The 27,863-nt window shown below is 44.9% G+C and overlaps 1 protein-coding gene across 13 annotated transcripts in view; it reads left to right on the forward strand.

The window, feature by feature from the left end:
* STIM1 (stromal interaction molecule 1) overlaps positions 1 to 27,863 on the forward strand; it is a 202,465-nt gene that overhangs the window by 169,341 nt on the left and 5,261 nt on the right. For 6 of the 13 annotated variants that reach the window (XR_005020855.1, XM_036859689.1, XM_036859692.1 and 3 more), the window contains exons 5-12: positions 1,279 to 1,394; positions 11,573 to 11,750; positions 17,089 to 17,266; positions 22,234 to 22,401; positions 22,914 to 23,014; positions 23,289 to 23,524; positions 24,726 to 24,818; positions 26,642 to 26,711. Coding sequence is in view for 12 of the 13 variants with exons in the window: in XM_036859689.1 (XP_036715584.1) it covers positions 1,279 to 1,394; positions 11,573 to 11,750; positions 17,089 to 17,266; positions 22,234 to 22,401; positions 22,914 to 23,014; positions 23,289 to 23,524; positions 24,726 to 24,818; positions 26,642 to 26,711 (1,140 nt within the window). In the remaining variant the exon portion in view is untranslated. Of the gene's footprint in view, positions 1 to 1,278; positions 1,395 to 11,572; positions 11,751 to 17,088; positions 17,267 to 22,233; positions 22,402 to 22,913; positions 23,015 to 23,288; positions 23,525 to 24,725; positions 24,819 to 25,348; positions 25,399 to 26,641; positions 27,030 to 27,863 lie in introns of all 13 variants that reach the window. The other 7 variants (XM_036859693.1, XM_036859695.1, XM_036859687.1 and 4 more) reach the window with 3 other exon arrangements.

Below are 27,863 nucleotides of genomic sequence, written 5' to 3' on the forward strand. Positions count from 1 at the left end.
TGAGGTATTGTATGTAAAGTGTCAGAACGGTATTAGATATACACAGCTGCTTATTAAATGTTAGCTCCTTTCTCATTTCTCATTGCTTAGAAGTTCATAGGTTTCTTTGACAAACAGAATGTAGAAAAGATGACACTTATTTTGATCAGTTAGATGAAGGGGCCAGTACACCTGGTAGAAGTGCTCTAAACAGGAGCCCCAAGAACTCCCAGCTTTGTAGGAAACATGTGATTTACATAAGTAAAAGAAGGAAATTGAGGCCCCAGGGGAGAGACCAAGCTGCTTATGGTCAGACAAGTGAGTCACTGATGGAGCTGGCACCAGAAACTCATTCTCCTGACCACCTCCACCCCCACCCCCATCACAGTGTCTCACTGCCTCTCTTGTGGGTGGGCTTGATCGCTTCCCAGGGCTAGAGAAAGAAGTAGCTACGCCTGCATGCCCAGGCAGGAGTATAAATGACACACTGATGTCAGAAGCTTCTTTTCTACCTAGGGAAACAAAGCTATGAATCAGAAAAGAGCACTAACCTTAGTACAGTAGGTAATGCTCACTTGTGGGACCCAGCTCAGTGGTTTTTCAACCTTTCATATCTTATACCCCTCTCCTTCTGTATCTACTGTGTTCCAGCAGAAGAGAAACAAAGTCTTGTTTTTCCTACATCATTTCCTTGTTTATAGGTCCTCTCTTATTAAGTTATTATTAACAGTATGATTAAAGAACATAAGAAATTATAGTAATCTGACTGGGAGTAAATTACTGTTACTCAAATACAAGATAACAAGACTAATGCAATGCTTGTTGTCAGCAGATTTATATTTAACGACAGTGTGTTAGGATTAGGATAATTCAGAGGTCCCTACAATCACTGGGTCACGTGGCATAACATTTTGACCTGGGCTGGACAGGCGAATGTGTTTACAAATGGTGGGAGTATGGGGACAGGTATGTAGTGGATACTCCCTGGAAGGAGAAGTACAACAGAAAATGTACAGTTGGGTGTGGGAATGGTCACAGATGGTTAATCCTTTGAGAGTAGGATATTCAGGAGATGGTGGACCTGGGCAGAAGGGTGAACAAATTCTTGGTGAATGTTATGTGTCCTGTTTACTGCTTGCTGAGATCCACTGGTACAGACTCTGTGTACTAGAGTGCCGAGGGGAGCAATCACCAGGAGCTAGAAGTCATGGAAGTGTTCCTGGGCGAGGTGGGTAGTCCTACCAGGATCCTTCCTGCTTTGCCGACAGGGAACTGAGCCCCTACTCTTTGTCCCAACAGGCTCGCGGTAACCAACACCACCATGACAGGGACTGTGCTAAAGATGACAGACCGGAGCCATCGGCAGAAGCTGCAGCTGAAGGCCCTGGACACAGTGCTCTTTGGGCCTCCTCTCTGTGAGTCCTGCGGCAAGAAGGGCTGCTGATGTGCCATGGACCCGAAGGCAGTTGGAGTGGCTGGGTTGAGGTCCTGGGTCTGCCCTAAAGGGATAAAATGAATGTTCTAGAGAGGTACACAATGCTACTGAGATCCAGGGGAGGGATAAAGAAGGCATCCTATAGAAGAGGTGGCATGTGACCTCTGCCTTTAAAGATGGATAGGGTTTTATTCCATGGAGGTGGCAGGAGAGGGCATTCTAGGTGGAGGAAACAACCTGAGCAAGGATACAAACACTAAAATATGAATGGCATGCTCAGGTATAAAAAGTAACCCAAAAGGGGCTGAGTGCCATTAGCTGTTCCTGCTCTCGCTGTGGATATGCAGAGGGTATGAACTGATTGCTGAACATTTTGTGTCCTTGGACAAACAAACGGGATTAAGCAGGCTTTCACTGAATCAATAGAGACACACTCAGACTAAGGAAGTTTGGTCCCTTCAACCCAGGGTTAGTTGAGGGTATTAGGTGCTTCAGCTCCTGAAGATCTGCAAGGTGGGAATGGCCAACCTTGCCAACCTTTTTTATTCTAAGTGAACTCAACACAGAAGTAGTAAGATTTCTTAGAAAATCAGTCTTGACCAAACAGGCTCTTAGGGCCTATTCCCTGCTCTTCGGGAGCTGTTGGCATCAATTGAGGATGCCAGCAGCAGAATGCTATACAGCCAAGAACTAGTCCAGAGAAGCAGCTGGCAGGCAGGGTCAGGGGCAGTATAACATTTCCCTGTCCGTGCATTTGGCTTGACAAGTGCCCAAGCTGATGTCTCAATAGAGGTGGATGGGTCTGTACTTTCTGTGGTTTAAAAAAATTTTAATAGACTTTATTTATTTGGCCACACGGCTTGTGGGATCTTAGTTCCCCAACCAGGGATCGAACCCAGGCCCACAGCAGTGAAAGCCCGAGTCCCAACCACCGGACCACCAGGGAATTCCCTATTTTCATTTTTTTAATTAAAAAAAAATTTTTTTTTTTAGCCACACTGCACGGCATCCTAGTTCCCCGACCAGGGATTGAACCTGTGCCCCCTGCAGTGGAAGTGCAGAGTCTTAACCACTAGACCGCCAGGGAAATCCCTAGACTTTATTTTTTAGAGTAGCTTTAGGTTTACATCAGAACTGAGTGGAAGCTACAGAGATTTTCCATATACCTCCTGCCCGCATACATGCACAGCCTCCCCCATTATCAGCATCCTCACCACAGTGGTACACTGTAACAACTGCTGAACCTGCACTGACACAGCGTTATCACCCAGAGTCCGTAGTTTACATTAAGGTTCACTCTTGGTGTTGTGCAGTCTGTGGATTTTGACAAATGTGTAATGATGTGTATCCATCTGTGTGGTGTCATACAGAATGGTTTCACTGCCCTAAAGATCCTCTGTGCTCCACCTATTTATCCCGCTCTCCTCCTCAACCCCTGGCAATCACTGATTTTTTACTTCTCCATAGTTTTGCCTTTTCCAGGAAGTCTATATCTTTTGAAAGCGTGAAACAGAGCAACATGGGAGAAGACCATTTCCATCTCCTTTGTTGCCCTGTTTTTGGTCCTAGGACACATTTTTTCTTGTCATTCATTTATAAGTTTTGAATATATGACACAACAAAGGCACTACTGTTTATATGAGGCCCACCCTGTGTACTGAGCAATGGCCTTTCATTCATTCACTAACATTTATTGAGCACCTACTGTGTACCACTATGCATGACAGGGTCCCTGCTCTCAAGAATTTCCGTCTAAATGGAGATTGGCATGTCAACAAATTGAATAAATGGTCAACAAATACAGTGGTATAACTGTCGTGTAAGTCATTCCATAGTTCAGGTGGGAGCACAAAGTAGGGAGGAGTTTTCAATTGCAGACCAAGAAGCTTTATGGAGAGGATCCCTCTTGAGCTGACTCTTGAAAAATGGGAAGTGGCTTTATTAAACTCTCTCCGTTAACAGCCTATTCCCCTCTCTTTGTATACACCAGCAAGAACACTTCTGCCAGAAGAATCAAACCCAGCAGTGAAAGCTAGGCTATCTTTGCAGAGGCTCTCCCCTGTCACACCTAAGTTAGGGGAGGCCTCCGGCAGCCTGAAAGTCTTCCTTAGTCTTCTGAGACGTATTAACAGACTGTTACATGTTCTGTATCAAAATAGGATTTACCATATCTGAAAGGGTGCATTAGAAACTGCAGGTTAAAGTCAGCAAGGATTGTATATGGAAAAATCATCTAGGGCTGGAGAGCATAGGAACCAGAATCCTGGGTACATACATGGTACTGGGTCCCAGAGGTCAGAGCCAGCAAGAGGGGCCTTGGTGAAGCAGGTTAGACTGATACCAGGACAGGAGTATCTTCTCCTAGACTCATTTCATATAGCCTATAGGTTGCGTATGACCTAATCTAAGGGAGGTCAGAGGTCAGCGGAAAACTGTTTCTGAGATTGGCAGAGCAGGGGTACTAGAGCCAAGAAGATACTTCACACCCACTAGGATAGCTACAATAAAAGCGAAAACAAACAAAAAACAGAAAGTAAGTGTTGGCAGGGGTGTGGAGAAATTAGAACCCTTGTACATTTCTAGTGATTATGTAAAAAGGTTCAGCTACTGTAGAAAATAGTGTTCCTCAAAAAACTAAACATAGTTATCATATAACTCAGCGATCCCACGCCTAGGAATGTACCCACAGAACTGAAAACAGTACTGAATGAAACAAGTATATATAAATAGCAGCATTATTCACAATAGCTGAAAAGTGGAAGCAACCCATATATCCATCAATGGATGAATGGATAAATATTTGTGGTATATAAATACAATGAAATATTACTCAGCCATAAAAAAGAATGAAGTTCTGATACATGCTACAACATGGATGAACCTGGAAAAAAGTGGCCTAAAAAAGTGAAAGAAAGAACTGAGGGAGTGAAAGAAGCCAGACATAAAAAAGGACACATATTGTATGATTCCATTTACATGAAATATTCAGAATAGATAAATCCATAGGGACCAAATGCAGATTGGTGGCTGGCAGGGGCTGGAGGGAGTGGGAAATGGGAAGTGACTGGTAATGGGTATGGGATTTCTTTTTGAGGTAATGACAAGGTTCTAACATTAATTGTGCTGATGGTTACACAACCTTGTGAATATGCTAAAAGCACTGAATTGTACAATTTGAAAGAGTGAACTTTAGGGTATGTGGATTATATCTCCATCATCATCATCATCATCATCATCATCATCATCATTATATACAACTTGATTTTTTATAACTCCTGGACTTCCATTTAGAGAACTTCTTATAAAGTTTAGGAAAGCACCTTGGTCTCTTCAGAATTGCCACTCACTGTGTGACCTTGTGTAGGTCACTTTTCTCAGTATGTGTTTGCTGATTTGGATCATGAAACAACTGAACTAAAGGATCCTTATTCCTTTCAGCTGTACATTCCATGATTTTGGGGAAAAACCCTTTGGTTGATAAAGGTTCTGTGTAAAAGACAGGAGGAGGTCTGTTCTTTCCTCCTGTATCCTGTATCCTGTACTTTTAGGATTTCTGTATTTGGCCCTTGCCTTATCAAGTGACCTTTGGCAATGTAGTTCTCCTGCCTAGATTTAGCTTCCCTCATCTGTAAAATGGGCTTGGTCGTTAAGGCTCTTACTGGCTCTCTCATTCAAGGACTCAGATAGAGTTGGTGTACTCCTGGGAGCTAAGATTTTGGAATCCAGCAGCTGTCCTGATGGCAGAAATTGTTTTTATACTTTCCTGCTGATGCTTCTTAAAGAAAAATTTTGAAAATTGCCAGCTGGAACCTGAGGAAGATACTAGGAAGCTCTTTGCCGGGAGACTTCTGCAAGGGCGGGGCCATGCCTGGTGGGTATCTGCAAAGAATCCCTTGATCTGTGTCCCTCTAAGCTCTGTTTTCCCATTTGCCCATGGACTAAAATCCCTAGGTCAGTGTTCTTCCCTGTCCAGCACTCACGTAGGACTTAAGAGTGATGGCCTGTGCTGGCTCTGACCTGGGTTCTACGTCCAGGGTGAGCTCTTAAGGCTGTAGTTCTCAGGCCTCACCACAGGCTTGTAGTAAACACCCCCAGAGCACCTGGGCCGACTTCAGTTGCCAGTCATGGCTACCTCGCCCAGTCTTAACGAAAATCCCACCTTCGGTCTGAGGTTTGAGAAATCGCAAATCAAAATTTTGTTTACAGTAGCTGGGGGTGTCTGCTGAGTGAGCGGGATTCATCTGCCCACAGCAGCCTCAGAGCTTGGGAAGGGGGAAGAGGGATCAGACTGGCTCAGCTCAGAGCCCTGACAGTGGAAGACAGCTCAGTCCTCCCCATGTGGCCACAGAGCAGCGCAGGTGCTCTCCCGTCTTTTCCACCTGCAGAGTTGGCTCCAGGCTGGCCCGTCTGGGGCTCTCCTGGCAGTGCCGGTGGTCAGGTGTTAGGTGTGCCCTGAGACATAGAGGCCCAAGGGCAGTGTTCAGTTTGGGGCCTAAGCTGATGTCTCATTAGGGCAGCAAATGATTCACTGAGGGAGAAATTGAGGCTCAGATGAGGTGAGTTTTTAGAGCTCGTTCAGCTTTTAAATAGCAGAGCCATGACTCAAACCTAGGTCTTTAACTTACATTTCAGTGCTCTTTTCTACTGTATTATCCCACCCTCTACTTGTGTTAGAGGAAACAAGATATAAGAGTTTCAGCTTTGAAATCAAGCAAACTGGCTCGATCACTCAGTCGCTTTGTGACCTTGGGCACATTCCTAAGGTTCTCTGTGTCCCAGTTTCCCCTAAGGAAATGGTAGCTACTGTTTTTAGTGTAATGCCTACTGTGGTTGGTCTCGGGCTAAGGGCTTGTGTGCCCTTTGTGCTCTTAGCACAAAGAGAAGGGTTCAGAGAAGGGTGCAGAGAGAAGCCTGCCCAGTAATTGCGAGGGCTGGGGGAGTTGTGAAGAGGAAAAGACAAGACTGCACCTTGTCTTCCTTCCTCAGTGGCTCAGGTAATAGGGAAAAGTCCTCAGTAAGCAGGAGTAGCTGCCTCTCTGGCACAGCTTGCTCTGGTCTCTGTCAGCTCTGTTCTTACCCTCTTTCTCCTTTTTGTTATGTTCTAACTCACCCTTCAAGCCTTCTTTAGGATGCCCTTCCAGCCTCTTCCCGGGAATGCTCAACCCTTCCCTCTTACTTTCCTATGGGGATTCACAGCCCTTTGTACCTGCTTTTTTGTTTGTTTGTTTGTTATTTCAGATTTGCCTTTTTTTTTTTTTTTGGAAGTATAGTTGATTTACAATATCGTGTTAGTTTCAGGTGCACAGCAAAGTAATTGTACCTGCTTTCTGTGTAACAATCTGTTTTCCTGTCTGTTACTCTTTAAACTGGAAACTCCTTGAGGGTAGACACAGCTTTGTTCATGTGTCATCAGCACTCAGTGTAAGGCCCGGCAAGGAAGAAGTGCCAGGAGATGAATGCTAGAAGTTACACAGAAGGAGGCTGGGGGAGGTGGGAGAAGAGTCCGGCCCAGCTTAGTTGAGGGGAGAACCGCTCCCTATGTAGTGTCTGTGCATAGGTGAGGCAGCTAAGGCAGTTTTTGGTTACAGCCAGAAGGGAGGAGGGCCCAGAAATAGTTCTAACAGATTAAACAGGTACCTCAGCACGGAAGGCTGTGTAAATGACAAGAGAAATTCCTAGCACATACTTTAGCAGTAAGGGGTGAGTATCTGTATCTGCCAGGCATGGGGTACTGTGGGCAGTAGAGCGGTGGAGAGAATAGATTGGGAGAGGGGATTCCAGAAAGTGATAATTATTGGAGGCTCACGTTCTCAGTGCTAAGTGGCACCCTGAAAATTCTCACCATCACCCCTGACTGTGTTCACATGTAAGCATCTCATTTGTTTACACCCTCCTCCCTTGCCTCAGGCCTGATTGTGTTAACAGTTGACCTAATTTTGCTAAAATCTGTTTGCAGCACTCAGGCTGGGAATTCTGCCACCCTCTGGCTCCCCAGGTCCGAACCAGCTTCCCTGGGTTTGCTCTGTTCACCTAGCCAGCCACCTCTGCTCTCATGAAACCTCCATGGTTTCTCTGTGGCTGTGTTCCCTGGTATGAGGTGGATTCTGAGAGCTGAGCTCCTGTCGGGGCTGTGACGACAGCTTGCCATATTTTTTTTGATCCTAGGAACTGGTATTTATTTGCCTTCCACATGCACTTTATAGTGTACCTCCCCTTTCCTGCTAAAACCTCCCTTTCTTCTTCCCTTTTTCTCTCCTTTCCACCTTTGCTGAGTACCTGCTCTGGTCAGCCTCTATGCTAAGTATGAGGCTACAGAGATAAGTAAGTCTTGTGCCCGGGTCCTGCGGAACTCACAGACTACCAGAAGGTGACTGCCATGAAAGCTGAAAAACACACAGGGCAGAACCTTGAGATAATACATGTTTTTAGCTGTCCAAAGAGTGGGAATCCTAGTTCAGGGGAGAAGGAATGGGCAGGTCTCTGTGAACTGTGGTAGGCTGGGAAGGTGGTAGGAATTGAAGAATGGGACTGGGATTATGGTAGGAAGAAATACATCACTAATAAGGCATAGACTAGACTCTTAAATTCCCTATTTTCCCCTCTTTTTTTTCTGACAATAGTTTATAGATTCTGTATTTGTCGGGGTTCTCCAGAGAAACAGAACCAATAGGATATGTATATAGGTATATATATATGAGGAGATGTATTATGAGAATTGATTCATGCTATTATGGAGGCCAAGAAGCTCCACAATCTTCCATCTGCAAGCTGGGACCCCAGGAAAGCCAGTGGTATAATGCAGTCTGAGTCTGAAGGCTGAGAACCAGGGGAGCTGATGGTGTGAGTCCTTGTCTGAGTCTGAAGATTGAGAGCCAGGGGAGCTGATGTAAGAGGGCAGGGGAAGATGGATGTCTCAGCTCAAGTGGAGAGAGCATATTGGCCCTACCTCTGCCTTTTGGTTCTGTTCAGGCCCTTAGTGGCATGTGGATGATTGGATGATGTCCAGTCGCATTAGTGAAGATGACCTTCTTTACTTAGTCTACCGATTCAAATACTAATCTCTTATGAAGACAACTCCACAGACACACCCAGAAATAATGCTTTACCAGCTATTTGGACATCCCTTAGCCCAGTCAAGGTGACACATAAAGTTAACCATCACAGATTCCCTTAGGACTGTGGGGTTCAGCCCGGACACCACTGAAGGGAACTGACAATTCTCACATCTACTTCTCCAACTCCTACCTCTTCCTCAAATCCCACATCTGCATTCTTTATTACCTATGGGATATGCCCATCTAAATGTCTCCAAACACCTCAAAGCACTTACATTTACAACTATGCATTTGATCTTTTAGTAATTCTGTGATAATGCATTTTACAGTTGAGGAAGCTGAGACCCAGATGGGGGAAATGAATTTCATGACAAATTGGGGCAGAGGCAAGCGTAGAACCCAGACTTCCTCATACTCAGTGCAAGATGCTTCCTTTGATGAAACAAAAATTTCTCTACGTGAGGCCTTATGTGTAACCTCAAAGGCCTGGCCATTCAGCCTTTGGATCTTCACTGTCCTGATGGCAATGCCACAGTCAGCTCCCAGCATGTTGTTTCGGGGGAAAACTCAGGCCTTGGAATCCTTAGAGTTGAACTCAGGCTAGATCAGGGTTTAAAGGCATCTCCATGGTGAGAGATGTTTGCATGTAATAAAACAGAAACAATACCTGCTGCATGAGTATGAGAAAGTGGGGTGTAGCAGAAAGACCGTGCAGTCAGGCAAATCTGGATTTGAATCCAAGCTCTGTCACTTTTTATGGACTCTGGCAAGTCAGTGCCTCTCTGGAGCCTCAGTTTTCTGGTCTACAGAATGGGAAGACTCTACCTTATAGAATAGTTGTAAGAATTTGAAATGAATATAAATGCCTGCTCCATTTTATATTTTCTCTATTTCCCTTCTTTCCTTATGTGGATTAAAGAGAGGGAAATATCACACTTGAGGCTTATCAGTGAAGATTCAATCCCACTAATATTTATTGAATACCTTCTGTGTGCTGGTCAGTGCTGTGCTGGGCACTGGCCTACAGACAAGTGATGATCAGTAGGGGCCACAGAGTAAATCAGCCAGATTAGACTTATTTTCTTCCCACCAAGCTTGGCGGCCCATGGGATATGACAGGCAGTATGTTTGAGCTTCAGCTATGCATTTGACAAGGCAGAGGGATATATGGGATGGATGCTTGTATATTTAAGTGGAGTCAAAACTGGCTGAAGAGACCCAGGGGGTGACTGATGGAGCCTATCCTTGCCCCTGGTCATTCAGTATTTTTATTTATGAGTTGGATGAGAATATGAAGCTGGAAAAAATAGGATCTCGTTTCAAATCGATCTAGAGAAGGTAGAATAAGGGACTGAATAGAATAGATCGGCGCCCAATCTGTATGCCCGCCCACCTTAAGAACTTTGAAGGGTTGGAGATAATAGGGGGAGGGTGCTGGTCGCATAGAGTCTTGTTTGAACAGAGTACCTTTGACTTTTAGTAGGAATGTAAAGGGGATGTTGATGGAGAGAAACCCTGGGAAGCCAAGATGAAAAGTCTTTAATAAACAGGGGAGACATACAATACCCCAGCCTTTGGTAGAGGCTGGATAGGAGGCAGGTGTGTTCCAGAAAGGAAGACAGCTCACTGTGCTGCAGAGATATCCCTTCTTGGGACCTGAAGGACGGGAGAGTGGGGACTTGAGAATGGCTGGAAGTATAGACCTGCCAGGAAGCTAGAGAATGGCCGCTAGAGGACCCTCAGTTTTCTCTGTTAAGAGTCTGGCATAAACACGTAAAGGACACGGCTACACCCTGGACCTAGTAACTCCCCTCCTTTGGATGAAAGTAGAATGTGCTAATCTGTCCTTGATCCCACACCATCCCCAGGTCCTATTGCTCAGCCTTTCAATGAGGAGCTATGAATGTAACCCTTTTTGTCAAACTGGGCCTCAGCTTCATGCAGTGGGATTTCAGCTACATGTGTCTTTTCCTGCTGTCTAGACCCTGCCTCAACTTGGTGGCTCCACTGGATCCTTTTGGATTCCCCTCAGGCCCTTGTCCTTACTGGGCACGGAAATCCCGTCAGTCCTGCCTCCCCCCTCCCCAGTACCAGGTGACCCACTGTGCACAGGACGTCATTACCTCTTTTCCCTCGTCTGGGGCCCCTCTGAGCCATAGCTGCTCTGTCTCAAGTGGAGTACAATGCAGGCAGGGGCTACAGGAGCAGCCTCTTTCCCTCCTGGTGTCTCTTTCAGTCTCCTGTGCTGTGGCCGAGAGCCCAGGTCTGACACACCAGGACCAATCTCAGGCTCCAGGACTGCCCCTCTTCTGGCTGGCTCAGTTCTTGGGACATGGTTTTTACTCTTATCCTCTGATGTTATTCCTTGTCTAGCTTTTCAGTTTTGCTCTGGAGACTGAGCATTGCTTTGAACCCCAGCTGGCGGCCAGGGCCCTCGCACTTCACCAAATTGCTGCCAGGCCTTCCCTGGCGGTATTCTCTCTTCCTGGCACATGTAATGTCTTAATGTGTACCAATCTCTTGATGCTACTCCTGTTCTACCTGGTCTCTGGGCTGAGCCGCAGCCTAGAAATGCTCTCTGTAGATGAGACTTGCAGACCTTTACCTGCTCTGGGCTTTGTACCTTGTACCTAGAATAGCCTCGTAGTCCAGGAAACCCAGCTCCTACAGTAACCGCAGTCCCACAGCCAGTCCTCAGGCTCTAGTGACATTGCTTTGTACCCTTACCAGCCATCCCCTTCTACCTACTGTAGCACTGTAGCCTTGCTTACCCTGTAGGGTAGAAGCCACTGCCTCTGGGCACATGGGCTCATCGCAGCCCAGAATGGCTGGGATGTATTGAGAAGGCACTAGTTCTCTTCACTGCATATTAGGAGAGTATGATCCAGTAAGCTTCCTGTATTGCTCTAAGGCCTCTCATCCTTTCCAAACTAAGCCTTGACTTAGTAGAGAAATAGGCACAGAGTGTGGCCAGTGTGTGTCTAAGAAGAGAAACGAATTCCTCCTGAGTGGGAAGGCTTTGTGGAGGAGGGGGTGCAGCAGAGTCTGCAAGGCTAAGTGTGTAGTGGGCACCCTGACTCACTGTGCCCTTCTTCTCTGGCAGTGACCCGCCATAATCACCTCAAGGACTTCATGCTTGTGGTGTCTATCGTTATTGGTGTGGGCGGCTGCTGGTTTGCTTATATCCAGAACCGTTACTCCAAGGAGCACATGAAGAAGATGATGAAGGATCTGGAGGGCTTACACCGAGCTGAGCAGAGTCTGCATGACCTTCAGGAAAGGTAAGGCCCTGTCCCTTCCCCACGGCCCCGGTGCTGCCGTCTCTTGGGAGCCTCCAGTTTCCACCTGCGTTGTGGGCCTTCTGGCTCCTGAGACCCTGCTGACGACGTAGAGGCCCAGGCTGTGTCATCCTTCCAAACCTGCATCAGAGCCTAGGTTCCTGCCATTCCATTCGCACAGGCAAGTATTCCTCCCCAGGGCAGAAGCTTATTTCTATCTTTTCTCCCTCGGAGCTTCAGAGGGAGAAGTGTGGAGCTGTCAGAGGTCTTGAGCTTCCCTGGTTGGATGACTTGTTAGGGGTCATTCTATCCTCCGTCCCACCTCTGGACTGCTTCCCTTCCCATAGAAGTAGACATAATTAACTGTTCTTCACTGTTTCCCAAAGAAACCTCACAAATCTGTCTTCCTAATACCTTTCATGCTTTCTTGTACAGCATCTAAATCTCATGAGACTCACTTGTATGACTTTGGGTAAATCCCTTTCCTTTCTAGGACTTATTTCCTCATCAGTAATGTAAAGGCATTGAACTAGGAGAATACCAGGGCCTTCTAGCTCTGATAGTCTGGGATTCTGTTTAAATAAAACATGGCTTAGAAACTATTGTAGAAGATCTAGCTGTGAAGAGAAGGTGCCAGTCAGTCAGCCGACCTAAGTATTGGGTTGGCCAAAAGTTTCCTTCGGTTTTCAAAGTAAAAGTAAAAGACACATTTTTCATTTTCACCAAGAACTTTATTGAACAGTGTATTCACCGTTTTGTTCCACTACCTTCTGCCATTTTTCAGACAGCTTCGTAGTTCCATCTTCCCAAAACTTTTAATCTTTTTGAGCAAAGAACTGTTCCAGGTGCCTTTTACAGTCTTCCAGGGAATTGAAATTTTTTCCATTAAGAGAATTTTGTAAAGACCGAAATAAATGGAAATCCGAAGGTGCAATATCTGGTGAATATGGCGGGTGAATCAGAACTTCCCAGCCAAGCTGTAACAGTTTTTGCCTGGTCATCAAAGAAACATGTGGTCTTGCGTCGTCCCGATCAAAGATTATGCGTTTTCTGTTGACTAATTCTAGACACTTTTCTTCGAGTGCTGCTTTCATTTGGTCTAAGTGGGAGTAATACTTGTTGGAATTAATCTTTCGGTTTTCCGGAAAAAGCTCGTAATAGAGGACTCCCTTCCAATCCTACCATATACACAACATCACCTTCTTTGGATGAAGACCGGTGTTTGGTGTGGTTGGTGGTGGTTTATTTCACTTGCCCCGCGATCTCTTCCATTCCACATTGTTGTACAGTATCCACTTTTCATCGCCTGTCACAATTTGTTTTACAGACAGAACATTTTCGTTACATTTAAGTAGAGAATCGCATGTGGAAATACGGTCAAGAAGGTTTTTTTGCTTAACTTATGTGAAACGCAAACATCAAAGCGATTCACAGAACCAAGCTGGTGCAAATGATTTTCAACGTTTGATTTGGATATTTTGAGTATGTCGGCTATCTCCCGCGTGGTATAATGTTGATTATTCTCAATTAATGTCTTGATTTTATTGCTATCAGCTTCAACTGGTCTACCTGACCATGGAGCATCGTCCAGCGAGCACGAAACTTCGCAAACCACTTTTGACCTGTTCAATCAGTCACAGCACCTTCTCCATACACTGCACAAGTCTTTTTTTTTGCGTTTCATTTGTGTTTTTATCTTTCTTGAAATAATAAAGCATAATAAGCTGAAAATGTTGCTTTTTTCTTCCATCTTCAATATTAAAATGGCTACACAAAAATTCACCAATTTTGATAAGTTTTTTTTTTTAAATGCATGCTGATATGACAGCTGTCACAATACAATCTAACAAAATTGTTTCAAATGAAGTTAAGGACAACTAATCGCTACTGGAACCATCTTACAGAGAAAAACCAAACGAACTTTTTGGCCAACCCAATACTTCCTGAAGTCTAGGAACCAGGTCTGTGCAGGGAATTGTAAGGAAGTCGCTGCTCCTGGGGCCACAAAGCTCACACTTAAGAAGGAGCAGTGAATCAGTGCCAGCTTATGGGACGAGAGCTCCAAGGACTGGAAGGGCACAGAGGTAGGAGATGAGTGGATGTGGAGTCTGAGGAGGTGGCCTTGAAAGATGGGTAGGAAAGATGTAACCTGGTAGTTCTGGTTGAATGTGTAGAGTGAGGCCAGATCCCTGGCACCTACAGACTCACATGGAGAAATTTAGTAGGATGCAAAAGGCAGTAGAGAGTCAACGTAGGTATTTGGCTTTTTTGCTTTGTTTTGGTTTTGAGAAAAGGAGAGGCCTATTTCAGGACTGTCTTTTAGAAAATTATTCCAACAGCCTAGGGGCTCCAGTTGGGAAGTCTTTGCAGGAATCCATGTAAAAAGGAATGAAGTCTGGCTCTTTTCTGTTATTTTAAAATGATAGATATAATTTTCTTTGGAGGGATGGGGAAAGGGTTTCTTAAGAGCTAGGTATTGTTAAGTACTTAAATGTATTATTGTTTTTAATCACCACAACCCTGTTAGGTAGGTATTGTTATCCCAATTTTCGAGTTGAAGAAATGAAGCCTCAGAGAGGGTGAGTGTCAGAAAGTAGTAAGCTAGGAATTTCGACACCCCCAGGGTGCTGCCTCAATAAAGACAGCCTTAGCAGATTCATTTCCATGGGCTGGACTTTTAGGAGGCAAGAGGAGTTTTATCTTTGAGCCGATTCCTGGCTACTTTGCTGGACCCCCTTGTTCCTGGGCCATTTTCCAAATGGGGGCGAAATGCTGCTATGTGGGCAGTCCCCATTCTTCATTTGTCTGAAAAACATGTACTGTTTTCATTCCAAAGGCAAAGAATCTAGGCAGGAGACATTCCAAGTTTGGGGATAAAACTAAGCTCCCAGCCCTCCCTGCTCCGCACGGCGTCCAGAGCTAAATGACCACTGCGGCACTTGGAGAAACGGATGCACACTCTCCCCAAAGACAGGCTTGCACCTGTGCACACACATATCCTCCTCTGACAGTGTCCAGAGCCCATGTGCCTCCTTGTCCCTCCTCACTTTGGCAGGCCTACACTGCCAGCCACCAAAGAGCTTTTTTACAGAGTTCCTGATATTTTGGGTGAATAAATGTAATGCTACATGTGCATTCCAGTTAGGATTTCATTGGGTTTCAAGATAATTCTTTGAGGCAGGCAGGAATTTTGACTCCCACTTAGAAAGGAAGAAACAGGCCTAGTCCAGGGAACAGACTTGTCCATAGTCATATAGCTGCTTAGAGCCAGGGCTTGCAGTCAGGCTGCCTAATTTTCTTGCTTGTAATGGTAACTGATTGCTGCCTTCAAGATGCTCAGTCTTCTGTGGAGGAGACGGAGTGGGACAAGGCTTGATTGTACATTTATTTTCTCATTTCTGTACCCAGTGGTATTTATTGATCTTCATCTCTATTAGATGCTTAGATGCTGTTAGGACTATGAAAGTGGGTCAGTTTTGATTCTACTTTAAATGGAGCTCCCTATTGTATAGAGAAGACAGGCATATCACAGGCTTTTCAGAAGAGGCTGCTTCCGGAGAGGATAATATTTCAGTGAAGAATCGAATCCCTAGTGGTGTAATTTCAAGCAGTGGGGTCATGGAAGAATACAATAAAGGAGGACATTCAGCAAGGGGAAGGGGATGGGGCTGGAAATGGCGCCTCTGATTTGTTTGTAGCTGTGCATGTAGCGCCACCTGCTGTATACCTTAAGGAGGTTCAACTCCCTTTTACTCCAGGAACAAAGTAGACAGAAGGCTACAGTTTGTCAGCAGGAAGCTTGCAGCCTGGACATTTTTCCTCTTCCCTCCTTACTTGTCACCACATCTTTTGAGGCTTCAGTCACTGACAAATCTGGACTTGGGATTCTTTATAGGCTGAGTTCTGTTTCTGCCTCTTCTGTTTCACCTACTTAATTAAACTCAGTGGTCAGTGCTCTTCTCTGTGGGCCCTACTTGTTCTGTAGCCTATCCTTCCTCTCTGTACCTCAAGTCTAAGCCATATTTCACTTGTCTTCTTCCTCATCCTTTCCCCCTCTTATCCTGGTTCCCCGGTAACTTGGTGGTTCCTACTAAGGTCGGAAGACCTGACAGTGGCCAAGTCCTTTCCCTCTTCCAGAGGGACTAGCCAACTGTTACTCTTTCTTCTGGGTCTAGCCCCAGGCCTCACCTTCCCTGACTCCTTTCAGGCAGAGTTGATCACCCCATCCTTGGCGCCTACCCAACACCTTGTATATCTCTCTATCATAGAACTTATCACCCTGTGTGCACCTATCTGTTTACTTGTTTATATTGGACTAGATTATGAGTACCTCAGTGGCAGAGACAGTTTTCTCACTCATTTCAATATATCTAGGGCTCAGCACAGGGCTTGGCATTTAGTAGATGCGTTAAAGTACTTGGTGAATGAATGGATGGATGAATGAATGAAGGAATGAACATAGATATGTGGCAGAAAGAAGGGAGGAAGGAAGGAAGCTTGGTTGGATGGATGAAGGGTTTTGTCAGTAAACAGAGGGAATGTGTGGGTGGGTACAAGGGCATATTTTCATTATAACTGATGCCCTTGAAATCTTACCCACCATGGAAGATACTTAGGAAGGGAACTCAGGGCTGGGGGCAGCAGGGGCTCTCCCAAATCTTGTCCAGCCCCTTTGGCATGAATTTCATTTTTCGGTGCTTCTGGGAACAGGTACTCAGGAGTCCAAGAGGTACAGCTCAATAGTTCCCCTCTCATCTTCTTTAAATCTCCCCACTACCACCACCCCCATCACATCTCACCATCAGGCTTTCTCTGGGTCTTTGGTCTAGCTTGCAGGGTGTTCTACATTTATTGCACCTTCCAGATGCCTTGGTATAAGGTAGTAACTGTGGGATTTGAAGACATACAGATTGGAATTCTGGTCTCAGTTCTACATGCAGTTAATTCCCGTCTCTAAGCCTTCATGTCCATATCTGTCCCAGGCTTATAATGATACAATATATCATTATCTGCAGGGAGAACAAATGTGAAATACCTTGTAAATTAAGAGTTGTTACGATCTGAGTATGTGAGACACCTTAGAAGGAAGGATTCAGGTACCCGGGAACCTAGCTTCACAGCCTTTATTACTGGCAGCAAAATGATGGCCCACATAAGAATTATGGTAGTGACCGTGGTTTCTGTTGTCCCTGAGCTACCTCAGAGCCAGGCAGGCAGCAGAGTAGGGAGAATATGTTCAGAGTGCTGGAGCCCTCATTTTCCTCTTGGATGCCATGCCTCGTGGCGTGTTGGCTGGCACCCGCTTGCCTGGCCTTCTCCAGCTCCCTGCTTCGCCCCCCAGGCTGCACAAAGCCCAGGAGGAGCACCGCACAGTGGAAGTGGAGAAGGTACACCTGGAGAAGAAGCTGCGTGATGAGATCAGCCTTGCCAAGCAGGAAGCCCAGCGGCTGAAGGAGCTGCGGGAGGGTACTGAGAATGAACGGAGCCGCCAAAAATATGCTGAGGAGGAGTTGGAGCAGGTAGGGGAAATCTGCAAATTCTTGGACACCCCGAGGGCGTGGGGTAAAAGGACAGGGGCCAAAGCTCTGGCTAAGAGTAGTCGGAAAGTTGCAAAAAATGGTCACTGTGGTTGTCAAAGAACAGTGAATAACAGGTGGTAACAGTTATTTTGTTCCTTTTTAATTGAGTTATTTACATAAAGTATACAAATCATAAGTATACAGCTGGCACACTTTTACATATGCATGTACTTGTGTAACCACCATCCAGATCAAGATACAGACTCTCTTAAGCACTCAGAAGGCTCACTTTTGTCTCCCCTTTCTCCCTGTCGATATTCCACCCAAAAGGTAACTACAGTCTTAATCTCTAAACCAGATTAGTTTCACCTGCTTTTGAACATCATATAAATAGCATTATACAGTATGTATTCTTTTGGGTTCGGTTTCTTTCACTCAGCGTTATGTCTGTGAGAGTCATCCATGTTGCATGTAGTGATAATTGATTTATTTCCATTGCTGAGTATTAATCCATTGTATGAATATACTGTAAATTATTTATCCATTCTCCTGTTGATAGACTTTTGGGTTGTTTGCAGATTTTTTTTTTTTTTTGCAGTTTATCAATAACATTGTTTATGAACCTTCTTGGTGGGCATCAATTATTTCTGTTGGATATGCAGTAGGGCATTTATATATTTAGCTTTATCAGAAACTGACAGTTTTCCAAAATGGTTGTACCAATCTATACTGCCACCAGCAATAGTGTGAGAGTTCTAGTTGAGCTACAACCTTGGTATTTTTAGGCATTTTCATTTTATACATTCTGATATGGATGTAATGGTATCTCATTGTGATTTTAATTTTTATTTTCCTATTGACCAATAATATTGAATACCTTTCCATAAGCTTATCGACCACTTTATTTGGGAATCTCTTCTAATTTAAAAAATTGGGTTGTATTTTTTCTTAATTGATTTGTAAGAGTTTTAAAATATATTCTGGATATAAGTCTTTTTGTCTATATATATACATACATATTGCAAATATTTTCTCCCAGACTGTGGCTTGCTTTTTTGCTCACTTAATATTGTCTTTTTTTTTTTTTTTAATTAATTATTTATTTATTTATTTATTTATGGCTGTGTTGGGTTTTTGTTTCTGTGCGAGGGCTTTCTCTAGTTGTGGCAAGCGGGGGCCACTCTTCATCGCAGTGCGCGGGCCTCTCACTATCGCGGCCTCTCGTTGCGGGGCACAGGCTCCAGACGCGCAGGCTCAGTAGTTGTGGCTCACGGGCCTAGTTGCTCCGCGGCACGTGGGATCCTCCCAGACCAGGGCTCACACCCGTGTCCCCTGCATTGGCAGGCGGACTCTCAACCACTGTGCCACCAGGGAAGCCACTTAATATTGTCTTTTAATGAACAGATGTTCTTGACTTTAATGAAGACCAATTATTCAATCTTTTTTTTTTTAAATGGTTGATGTTTTTTGTGGCCTGTTTAAGAAATCTTCCCCTAACTCCAAGATATTTTCCTCTAGAAGCTTTATTGTTTTACTTTTCACATTTAGGGATATGGCTTATTTCAAACTAATTTTTGTGTATAAGATGAGGTAGGAGATCAATGTTTTTTCTCTGGTAGATACTCTGTTCTGTGGTCTATATGTCTATCCTTATCCCACATTGTCTTACAACAAGTCTTGATATCTGGCAGTGTTAGGTTCTCCAGCTTTGTCCTCCTGCAACATGGCCTTGGCTATTCTAGGTACTTTGCATTTCCGTGTTGGCTTGTCATTCCGTTACAGTGTGCTCTGCTGGGATTGTTATTTGTTTTTACATTGAATCTATAGATTAATGTGGGGGAAAACTGACATTTTAACCAAATAATTATTCTAATTCATGAGCATTGGTTATCCTGTCACCTATTTAGGTCTTTAAAAATTTCTCTCAACAGTGTTTTGTAGTTTTCAGTGTAGAAGTCTTGCACTTAAAATTTTTTAAACTTGTTCTTATTTTTTTAGCTGCTTGAGATGGAAGATTAGGTTATAGATTTTAAACCTTTAATCTTTTCTAATACATGCATTTAGAGCTATAAATTCCCATTTCAGCGCTGCTTTAGCTGCATTTACTAAGTTTTGATATTTCATATTTTCATTATCATTCACTTCAAAATATTATCTAATTTCCATTGTGATTTCTATTTTGGCCTGTGGTTATTTAGAAGTGTGTTGCCTAATTTTCAAACACTTGGGTACTTTCCTATTTATCTTTCTCATTGATTTCCAGTTTAATTTTGCTGTGGTCAAATAGTGTGTTCCATAGGGTTTTAGTCCTTTCAGATGTGTTGAGACTTGGTTGATGTAAACAGACTACACAAAATGATTGAAAGGCAAAGTGTCAGACTGGATAAAAAACAAAACCCAACTATATGCTGTTTACAAGAGGCAAGCTTTAGAAATAAGGATACAAAATGGTTAAACGTAAAAGGATGAGAACACTAGGATAAACACTAAGCAAAACAAAGCAGCGGTAGCTATATTAATATCAGACAAAGTAGACTTTAGAGAAAGAAGTATTACTAGAGACAAAAATGGACATTTCACTTATGATATGTGTGAATTAAACAGTAATATATATAACAACCCTTAATTTGATATACCTAATAATATAGTTAAAATACATATGTAAAGCAAAAGTTAAAAAAACTAAAAGGACAAATTCATAATCAAAGTTAGAGATTTTAGCATCTATCTCTCAGTAATAAGCAGCCAAAAATATCAGTAAGGATATAAAAAATTTAAACATGGTTAATCAATTTCACCTCATTGATGTATGTAGAGCATTTTACCCAACAACTGCAGAATACACATTCTCTGTAGTGTGTATTATGCTTAGTTCTGTTCTTTATTTCTCTCTGTGCTTTGGTTTGGTTATTTTATATTGATCTGTCTTTGAGTTCCCTAATCTTGTATTCTGCAGAGAATTGTGCTATTTAGCCCATCCAGTGGAATCCTACTCTCAGATAATGTATTTTTCTAGAATGCCCTTTCATAGAGCATTTTCTAGAATGCTCTTTTATAGGTTCTCATTCCCTGTCCAGAATCTCCATGTTTTCATGTTTCCTGTCCATCTTTTCCCATATTTTCTTTAACATTTCAATCATAGTTGTTTTAAAGTCCTTGACTGGTAACTCTTAACATCTGGATCATTTATGGGACTGCTTATTTTTCCTCTTGATTATTGCTTATATTTTCCTGCCTCTTCTCATGTCTAGTAATTTATTTTTATTAAATGCTGGACGGTGTGCATAAAGAATAATAGAGGCTGCAGGTGATTTTTATCTTCCATCAGATATAGGGTTCTGTTAGGTATGTTGGGTGAGGCTCTGATCACCTCAAGCCAATGAGAGACTGACATATGTTGGAACTGGGTTGTAGTTTAATAAGACTTGGCCTAAGGCTCAGTTGTCCCAGTTTCTCAGGTACGCCCCTTCCTGACTTGTGATTGCGATCTGGTGGATTTCTTTCTCCTCAGCCCTGAAAGACGATGAGAGATTCCTTTCTGCCACTTGGAGGTTTTTAAGTTAGCTCTTTGTCCTCCTGCTCCTCAGAGCTTCAAAGTTTTGCAGCTACGTTAAACTGCTTTTAATGTAGAACTTGATCCTACATTTCCAGACTCGGTGTATCAGCCTCTAAGGTATCTGTTCCTCATTTTAAATCTATAAAGCCAGGAGTGGGCCATTTTATAGTTTCCTTTTCAAGGAGCAAAAACCAAATGACGCTTGATCTTGTCATTGGCTTTCAGAGGAATGAAGGTGTTCTGTCCTTAGCTAAGGCCCTCCTGGTCTATATTAGGCTCAGGGGAGGACCTCAGGCCTGCTGTGGGATACTTCCCCAGTGGCTGAAGTTGGGCATGAGACTGCTCTCAATCTCTTTTCTCTGGGATTCCGACCAGCTAGAAGTCAGTGTTCAGATGGGGGAGTTGGGGATCATTTATACTGGTAGCCTGGGTGAGATAGAAGGAATTCAGTGAATATAATGGATTCTGTATATACTTTCAGACCTTTCATGCTTGAGTGCTTTGTGACCATCTGCTTCATTTTATGCTCCTTGCTGAGAAGTCAGTGAGGAGATGTCTGCTTACACATTGGTCCTTCCATATCTTGGCCTCTGTTGGCAATGCCCATGTTAGGTGTAAGCTTGCTTGTTGTTTTCTTGCCTTGTAGAGAGTGCCCATTACAGCCTACCCACCCATCTCAATGGGAGAATCACAGACAAAGTCTCTGGGCTGGAGGAGACTTTGGAGAGTATTCAGGCCAGTCCCCTTCTGGACTAGCAATCATTTTGAAGGTCTTTCTGACATGAGCTCTTTACATACCTCTCATGACGGGGAGCTCATGCTCTCCTGAGATCACCCCTTCGCTTACAGTTTGGATTTGCATGGCAGAAAGCCTTACGCTGATTGAGATCTGCTTTAGGAAACACATGGTCACACAGCCAGTTGAATGACAGACCAGGGACCAGATCATATTTCCAGACTCCCAACCAAATGCTATCCTGCCACATTGTGATGTCTTGAGTCCAAGAACAGACCCAACTGTCAGAAAGAAGAGGATTTATTGAGATAACCTGTACCTTATGAGAGCAGGGAAGATTGCTGAGATTGGCTATATGACGAGGAGAGGCAACAAGTATGTGAAAAAAGAATGCTCTAGTCTGGCAGCAAAAAAAAAATAAAAATAAAAAAATAAAAAAATCTCCATTTGAGTTCTGGTTCACACTACTGACTGTATGACCTTGAGGAGGTTACTTTCCTTCTCCAAGCTTGGTTTCTTGTACATAAAATACAGAGAATAATCCTTGCCCTTTCTCCCTCTTGGGAGAGTTGTGAAGCTTAGGTGAGATAGAAGAAAAGAACTCTGAAGTATCATACAGAGGCATTGGAGAGGGTCTTGGTAGTAGTAAGGACTCACATCCTCTTGGCTACACAGGTCCGGGAGGCCTTGAGGAAAGCAGAGAAGGAGCTGGAGTCACATAGCTCATGGTATGCTCCAGAGGCCCTTCAGAAGTGGCTGCAGCTGACACACGAGGTGGAGGTACAGTACTACAACATCAAGAAGCAAAATGCCGAGAAGCAGCTCCTGGTGGCCAAGGAGGGGGTGAGACCTGCCCTCCTGCTGCCCTCTTCTCTTCCCCCACCCCCCTTTCACCTGCCCTTCTTCCTCCTCTCTGCCTCGCTATATCCCTCCTGTTGGACAAAGAGACATCCTGGTGTTGGGTTTTGTTTCTTTTCCTGATAATACAGTTTCTAATAATGTCTTCAGGCTTCTGGAGGAGGGAATGAGGGTGTGGGGCTACTCCCACCTGCCTTCTGGGAAAGATGAAGCAAGTGGAGGCAGGTAGAGGGACGTCTCTGCTGGCCCCAGACTGACATGGGGACAGAATCCTCCTGGGGCCAGGATCCCTTGGCTTGTCTCATTGCCTCTATTTTCTTTCTTCCCCTACCCTTTTCTCTCCTGTTGCCTTCTGTTTTCCTTTCTCTTCTTGCCTTCCTTCTTCTTGTGCAGCCTAAGCTGTGCTAGGAGGAGGGGGAACCAGCCACAGAATAGCATTTCTCATTTCTCCAGCCTCTATCCCTGCTCTTTTTAAGCTGAGGACCTCATCTTTGCAGGCTGAGAAGATAAAAAAGAAGAGAAACACACTCTTTGGCACCTTCCACGTGGCCCACAGCTCTTCCCTGGATGATGTGGATCACAAAATCTTAACAGCTAAGTAAGTAGCACCTGTTGCCCAGCTCTGGCGATGTCCTCAGAGTTTGAGGTTGTCCAGGGCCTCCAGCCCTAACTCTGCTTCTTCACTGGTAGAGGTACAGCTCTGGTCTCCTGCCCCAGCCCCTGGCTATTTCCCACCTTGCTCTTAAGTTTATGATTTAATTGTGTTTCTTATTTACACATATCCCCCCAACTTGTTCCTCTGAGAAGAAACCTCATTTCTACTGGGGCTCACACCCAGCCCATGCCTGCCATTTTCTTTCATCCCTCTTCAGGCAAGCTCTGAGCGAGGTGACGGCAGCACTGCGGGAGCGCCTGCACCGCTGGCAACAGATTGAGATCCTCTGTGGCTTCCAGATTGTCAATAATCCTGGCATCCACTCACTGGTGGCTGCCCTCAACATAGATCCCAGCTGGATGGGTAGTACACGCCCCAACCCTGCCCACTTCATCATGACTGACGACGTGGATGACATGGATGAGGAGATGGTGTCACCCTTGTCCATGCAGTGTAGGTGACCTCTTGGGTGGGGATGAGGGAAGGAGCCTTTGATGTGCAGATTGAGAAGTTGGCCTCTGCCGTGCTTAAGCAACATATGGGGCAGAAACCAAGATGGTTTAACTCGTGACCTTGGTTAGTAAAGCACAATCCGCATCAAGATACCCCTTTATAGTTGCCCTTTTGGTGGTTTTCCCTTGCTATATGTTCTGTTTGCCCTATGGGTCTGTTGTGTTAAGTGTGTCTCCCTTCACTCTTTGTGTTTTTTTTAATCCCTTTATTCTCTTTTTCCCCCCCTCCTATCTATCTTTATAAAAATAATCTCCTTTAGTAGTTCATAATATAAAAATGGCATTCATTTTGACTACTTATTGCTTTAATTTGTTTTAATTTTATATTCCTTACTTTTAATCGCTAAAGTAGTTGAATGGAATGATGTCTCTTTCTTTTTGTTTTTTCGTGTGAGGCCCCAGGAAGCAATAGTCCCTTACAGTGAAAGAGCCCTAAATCCTCCAAGCCAGAAAGACATTCTTGTCCAGGAGGGATCTCCTGCACAAGCATGTCTGTCTTTCCACCTGAACTCTCGGCCATCCCCACCCTCTGTCCTGGGTCTTCCCTCTTCCTTTTCTCCCCTGCGAGGGGTAAGAGCTGAGTAGAGCAGAATTGAAGGAGACAGCACTCTGTGGGAATTCTTCAGTGAAGGAAGGGACATACCCCTTACTGACCCTGTTGAATTTTTCTCTGGATCAGAGGCTATTTTAGATAAATAGAATAGACTTTTATGGAAAAGCTCTTGTGCTGGGCCCATATCCCATGAGTGCAGAGGGGATGGCAGAAAGCTGGGCTGGGTTAGGGGCTCACTTTCAGAAAGTCAGATTCTTTAATCAGGCTGGATTCCAGCTCTAGACAGGATTTATTTGTAAGTTTCTCCAACGATAGTTTGCCTCTGGGCAAGCCTCTTCTTTTCCTGGGCTGTTAACTTGGCAGGGCTTTAGTCAAAGGCCCAGCAAGGTTAAGATCACTAACAGGTAGAGCTTGATCTTGACGTATTGATCTAAAGGCTCCCATGTTCTCCGGGTTGGGAGGGACCTTCATTAGCTCTGAGCCACCCACCCCTTGCCCCCTGGCCCTTCCCTTATCCCATTGAGGGGCAGGGTGAAGCCCTCTGTAAATCAGATTCTCTTCTCCTTTTGGCCTGGCTGTTGGACCCTAGATGCTGCCTGGCTGATGGGGCGTAGGTTCAGTGACCGCTCTCTCTGCTCAACATCCGCCGGCTCGGATGATCAGTCCCTCTGGAAATACCCGGGTTTGAGGAGCCCCTTTGGGGCTTTTGTTTTTCCAACTTTTGGGACTAAACCAACACTCCTATCCCACGGGCCCCCTTCTCCTGCCTGCGTCACTCCCCTGCCTGCTCCTGCTATTCCCTCACCACAGTCCCTACTAACTTCAGGGAAGGGTTCGGAGGTGAGAAGAATCAGCCTGCTCAGCTGAGGGCTTGAGAGAGAACAGCCATGGTGATGGAAGGCTTAGGCTTCTCCTTTCAGCCCAGCTAGACAGATGTCCTGGTGGCCCTTCAGCTAGCTGGGCTGAGATGAAAGAGGGAAGGAAAGATCCTCTTCCTCTTTTCTCTTTCTGTTTTCCCCTTCTGTCTCTCTTTCCCCGTCCCTATTCCATGCTTCCTCTTCCCCTTAAGCCTCCCTTTCATGTCTCGAAAGCCACCAGCCATAGAAGCCCTGCCTCCCTAGCTCTCCATCACCATGGAACTGTGCTCTCTTCCTGGTGGCCCTTCCAATGCTTCTGCCATCTATGTAACTGTGTCCTTTCTCCCATCTTTAGGGAGAAGGCAAGGAGGCCCATATATCAGGGTAGAGGAGAAAAAAACAAAGGTGTGAATTCTGTTTTCAACTGGAGCTGGGAATGAGCCCAAGAGGGATGTTCTAGCACATCTCTAAGTTGTCTGGTACCCACATACCCCTTCTCTGGGCATGGTGGCCCTCATCTTCCAAGAGCCTGATTTGCAGCATTGATCCAAGAGCTGGTTCTTTGTTGTGTACATGCTTATTAGAAGAAATTTGGATAGTAAAAAGAGTAAATATGGGCATAAAAAGGCACCTTTAATCCCATCATATTTGAGTACCTTCTCTTTCAGTCTTTTGTTTGTGAATTTTTAAATAATTTTTTTATGTGGTCAAGATAATGATAACCACTACCATTTACTGAGTGCCATGAACTGTGTCAGGTACTTTAAAAACAGTATCTTGAAGCCTCATGACAACCCTGAAGGATTTTATAAATTAGGAATTAAAATAGGGAAGTAAGTTACTCAAGGTCACAGCTAGAAACAGAAAGGCCTTGTTTCAAATTCCTGTCTTGTGTATTCTATAGCTCAAGGTATTCCTTTTACATGAGATTTGGTATCCTTTTGTTTTCCCTGAGCATTTTAATAGACATTTTTCTATGTTTTAAAAATCTTCTCATAAGCAGCTTTTTTTATTTGGCTGTGCAACGTGGCTTGCAGAATCTCAGTTCCCCAACCAGGGATCGAACCCAGGCCCTGGCAGTGAAAGCACTGAGTCCTAACCACTGGACCACCAGGGAATTCCCATAAGCATCATTTTTAATAGCTGTGTAACCTTCCAGCAGTTGGATGTGTTATCATTTTCCTGTTGTTCCACCTTTATTTTTACTTTCATACAATTATTAATAATGATGTGATGAACATGTTTGTGTATAAATCCTTGTCTGAGTTGTGAATTATTTCCTGAGTTTGGCTTTCTAAAAAGGCTGGTTCTTAGTGCCCTCCCGGACCTTGTCCCAAACCCCTATCCTACCCCGTCCTGCCTGTGCCTTCCCACTAACTGCCTTACCGTCTCCCTTCATAGTAATGTTGGCCCTAGGTCTCCTTCCATTGGAATTGCCATTAAAACTGACCTGGGTACCTCATCTTCAACTTCCCCTTCCTTTTAGGACCCCTGGTGGGAGGTTTCGGGGAGGAGGTGCCCCATTCTCCAGACTGGCCACTGAAGGCCCAGAGTGGTCTCCAGTAAGCATTTCTCCATGGGCAAACCTGCTTCCCACCAGCCCAAAGTAGGCTGGCCCTTCCTCACCCTTTCTTCACTCTCCTTGCAGCCCCCAGCTTGCAGAGCAGCAGCGTCCGGCAGCGCCTGACGGAACCACAGCATGGCCTGGGACCTCAGAGGTTGGTAGAGGGCGAGGCTGGCCACTTCTTGACAAGCCGGGTCTCTCTGCGGCGAATGCGCAGCCTTTCATCTGGACAGTCTTTCAGTTCTGAAGGCCTCGGGACCAGCGCTCCATCTGCCTCTGCTTCTTCCTGCTCCTCTACCACCACCACCACTGCCACCACCTCCAGCACCATCACCACCACCACCACCACCGTCCACATCCACCCTGTTTATTACCACCACAGCACTTCCTATTTCCTCCAGATGAAGCCCTACCTTGACCCACCCCCTTCTTACAGCACTGCTGTGATGCCTTGGCATTCAGAGAGCTTGGGGTACCAGCTGTCTCTCTTCTCTTTCCTTTCTCCCTCCCTTGCCTCTCTGCTGCCTTTACCTTGGCCTTTGCCTGCTGGCTGCTGCTTGGTCAGCTGCGGGGGGTGTGCGGTGGGGCACCTTCTCCTTGTCCTATCCTTTCCCAGCCTGCGACTCCTCCTTAAGGTCAGCCTAACTCCCTAAGCCTTTCTTCCCTTCTCTGTTTGGGGTTTGCTGACTCTAAGAATGAGTAACAACGCCCCTCCCTCACGGTCCTATAGCACCTTGGCCTAAACCTTCACATCTGTTATCTCAATGGAGCCCTCACTTCCTTCACTCCCTCAGCGAACATTTATTGATACCTACTCTGCCAGGCTCTGCTGGGCATGGGGATTCGTAGATGATAAGATACAATCCCAGCCATCAAGAATTGCAGTCTGGTCTGGGAGAGGTACATAAATGATTCTGGAACAGTTTGATAAGTGCTAAGGGGGTGTTGAAGAAGGAACGGCTAACAGTGTGAACCTGGGTGGAATGCTTCACAAGAGAGATGACATTTGTGCTGGCACCCTGTGTGCAGGCAAAGGAGAAAGTGTATTCTAGGCAGAGGAAACACATGCACAGGCATAGAGTTTCAAGAGAATCTGATCTATGTGTGGTTAGAACATTGGCTATGTGTTGGTGGGAAGGGGTAGTAGATGAGGCTAGAATGATGAGGGGTTCTGAAAGGCCACGGGCTTTGGCCATTACCCTTCAGGAGACGGAGAACTGCAAAGGGGTTTTTAGAAGAAAGTGAATTGGTCATATTTGCATTTTAGAAATAACATTTTAGTGGCCTGTATAAAGGAAAGAATGGG

This window comes from Balaenoptera musculus, chromosome 8 (genome assembly GCF_009873245.2).
Source record: "Balaenoptera musculus isolate JJ_BM4_2016_0621 chromosome 8, mBalMus1.pri.v3, whole genome shotgun sequence".
NCBI lineage: Eukaryota > Metazoa > Chordata > Mammalia > Artiodactyla > Balaenopteridae > Balaenoptera > Balaenoptera musculus.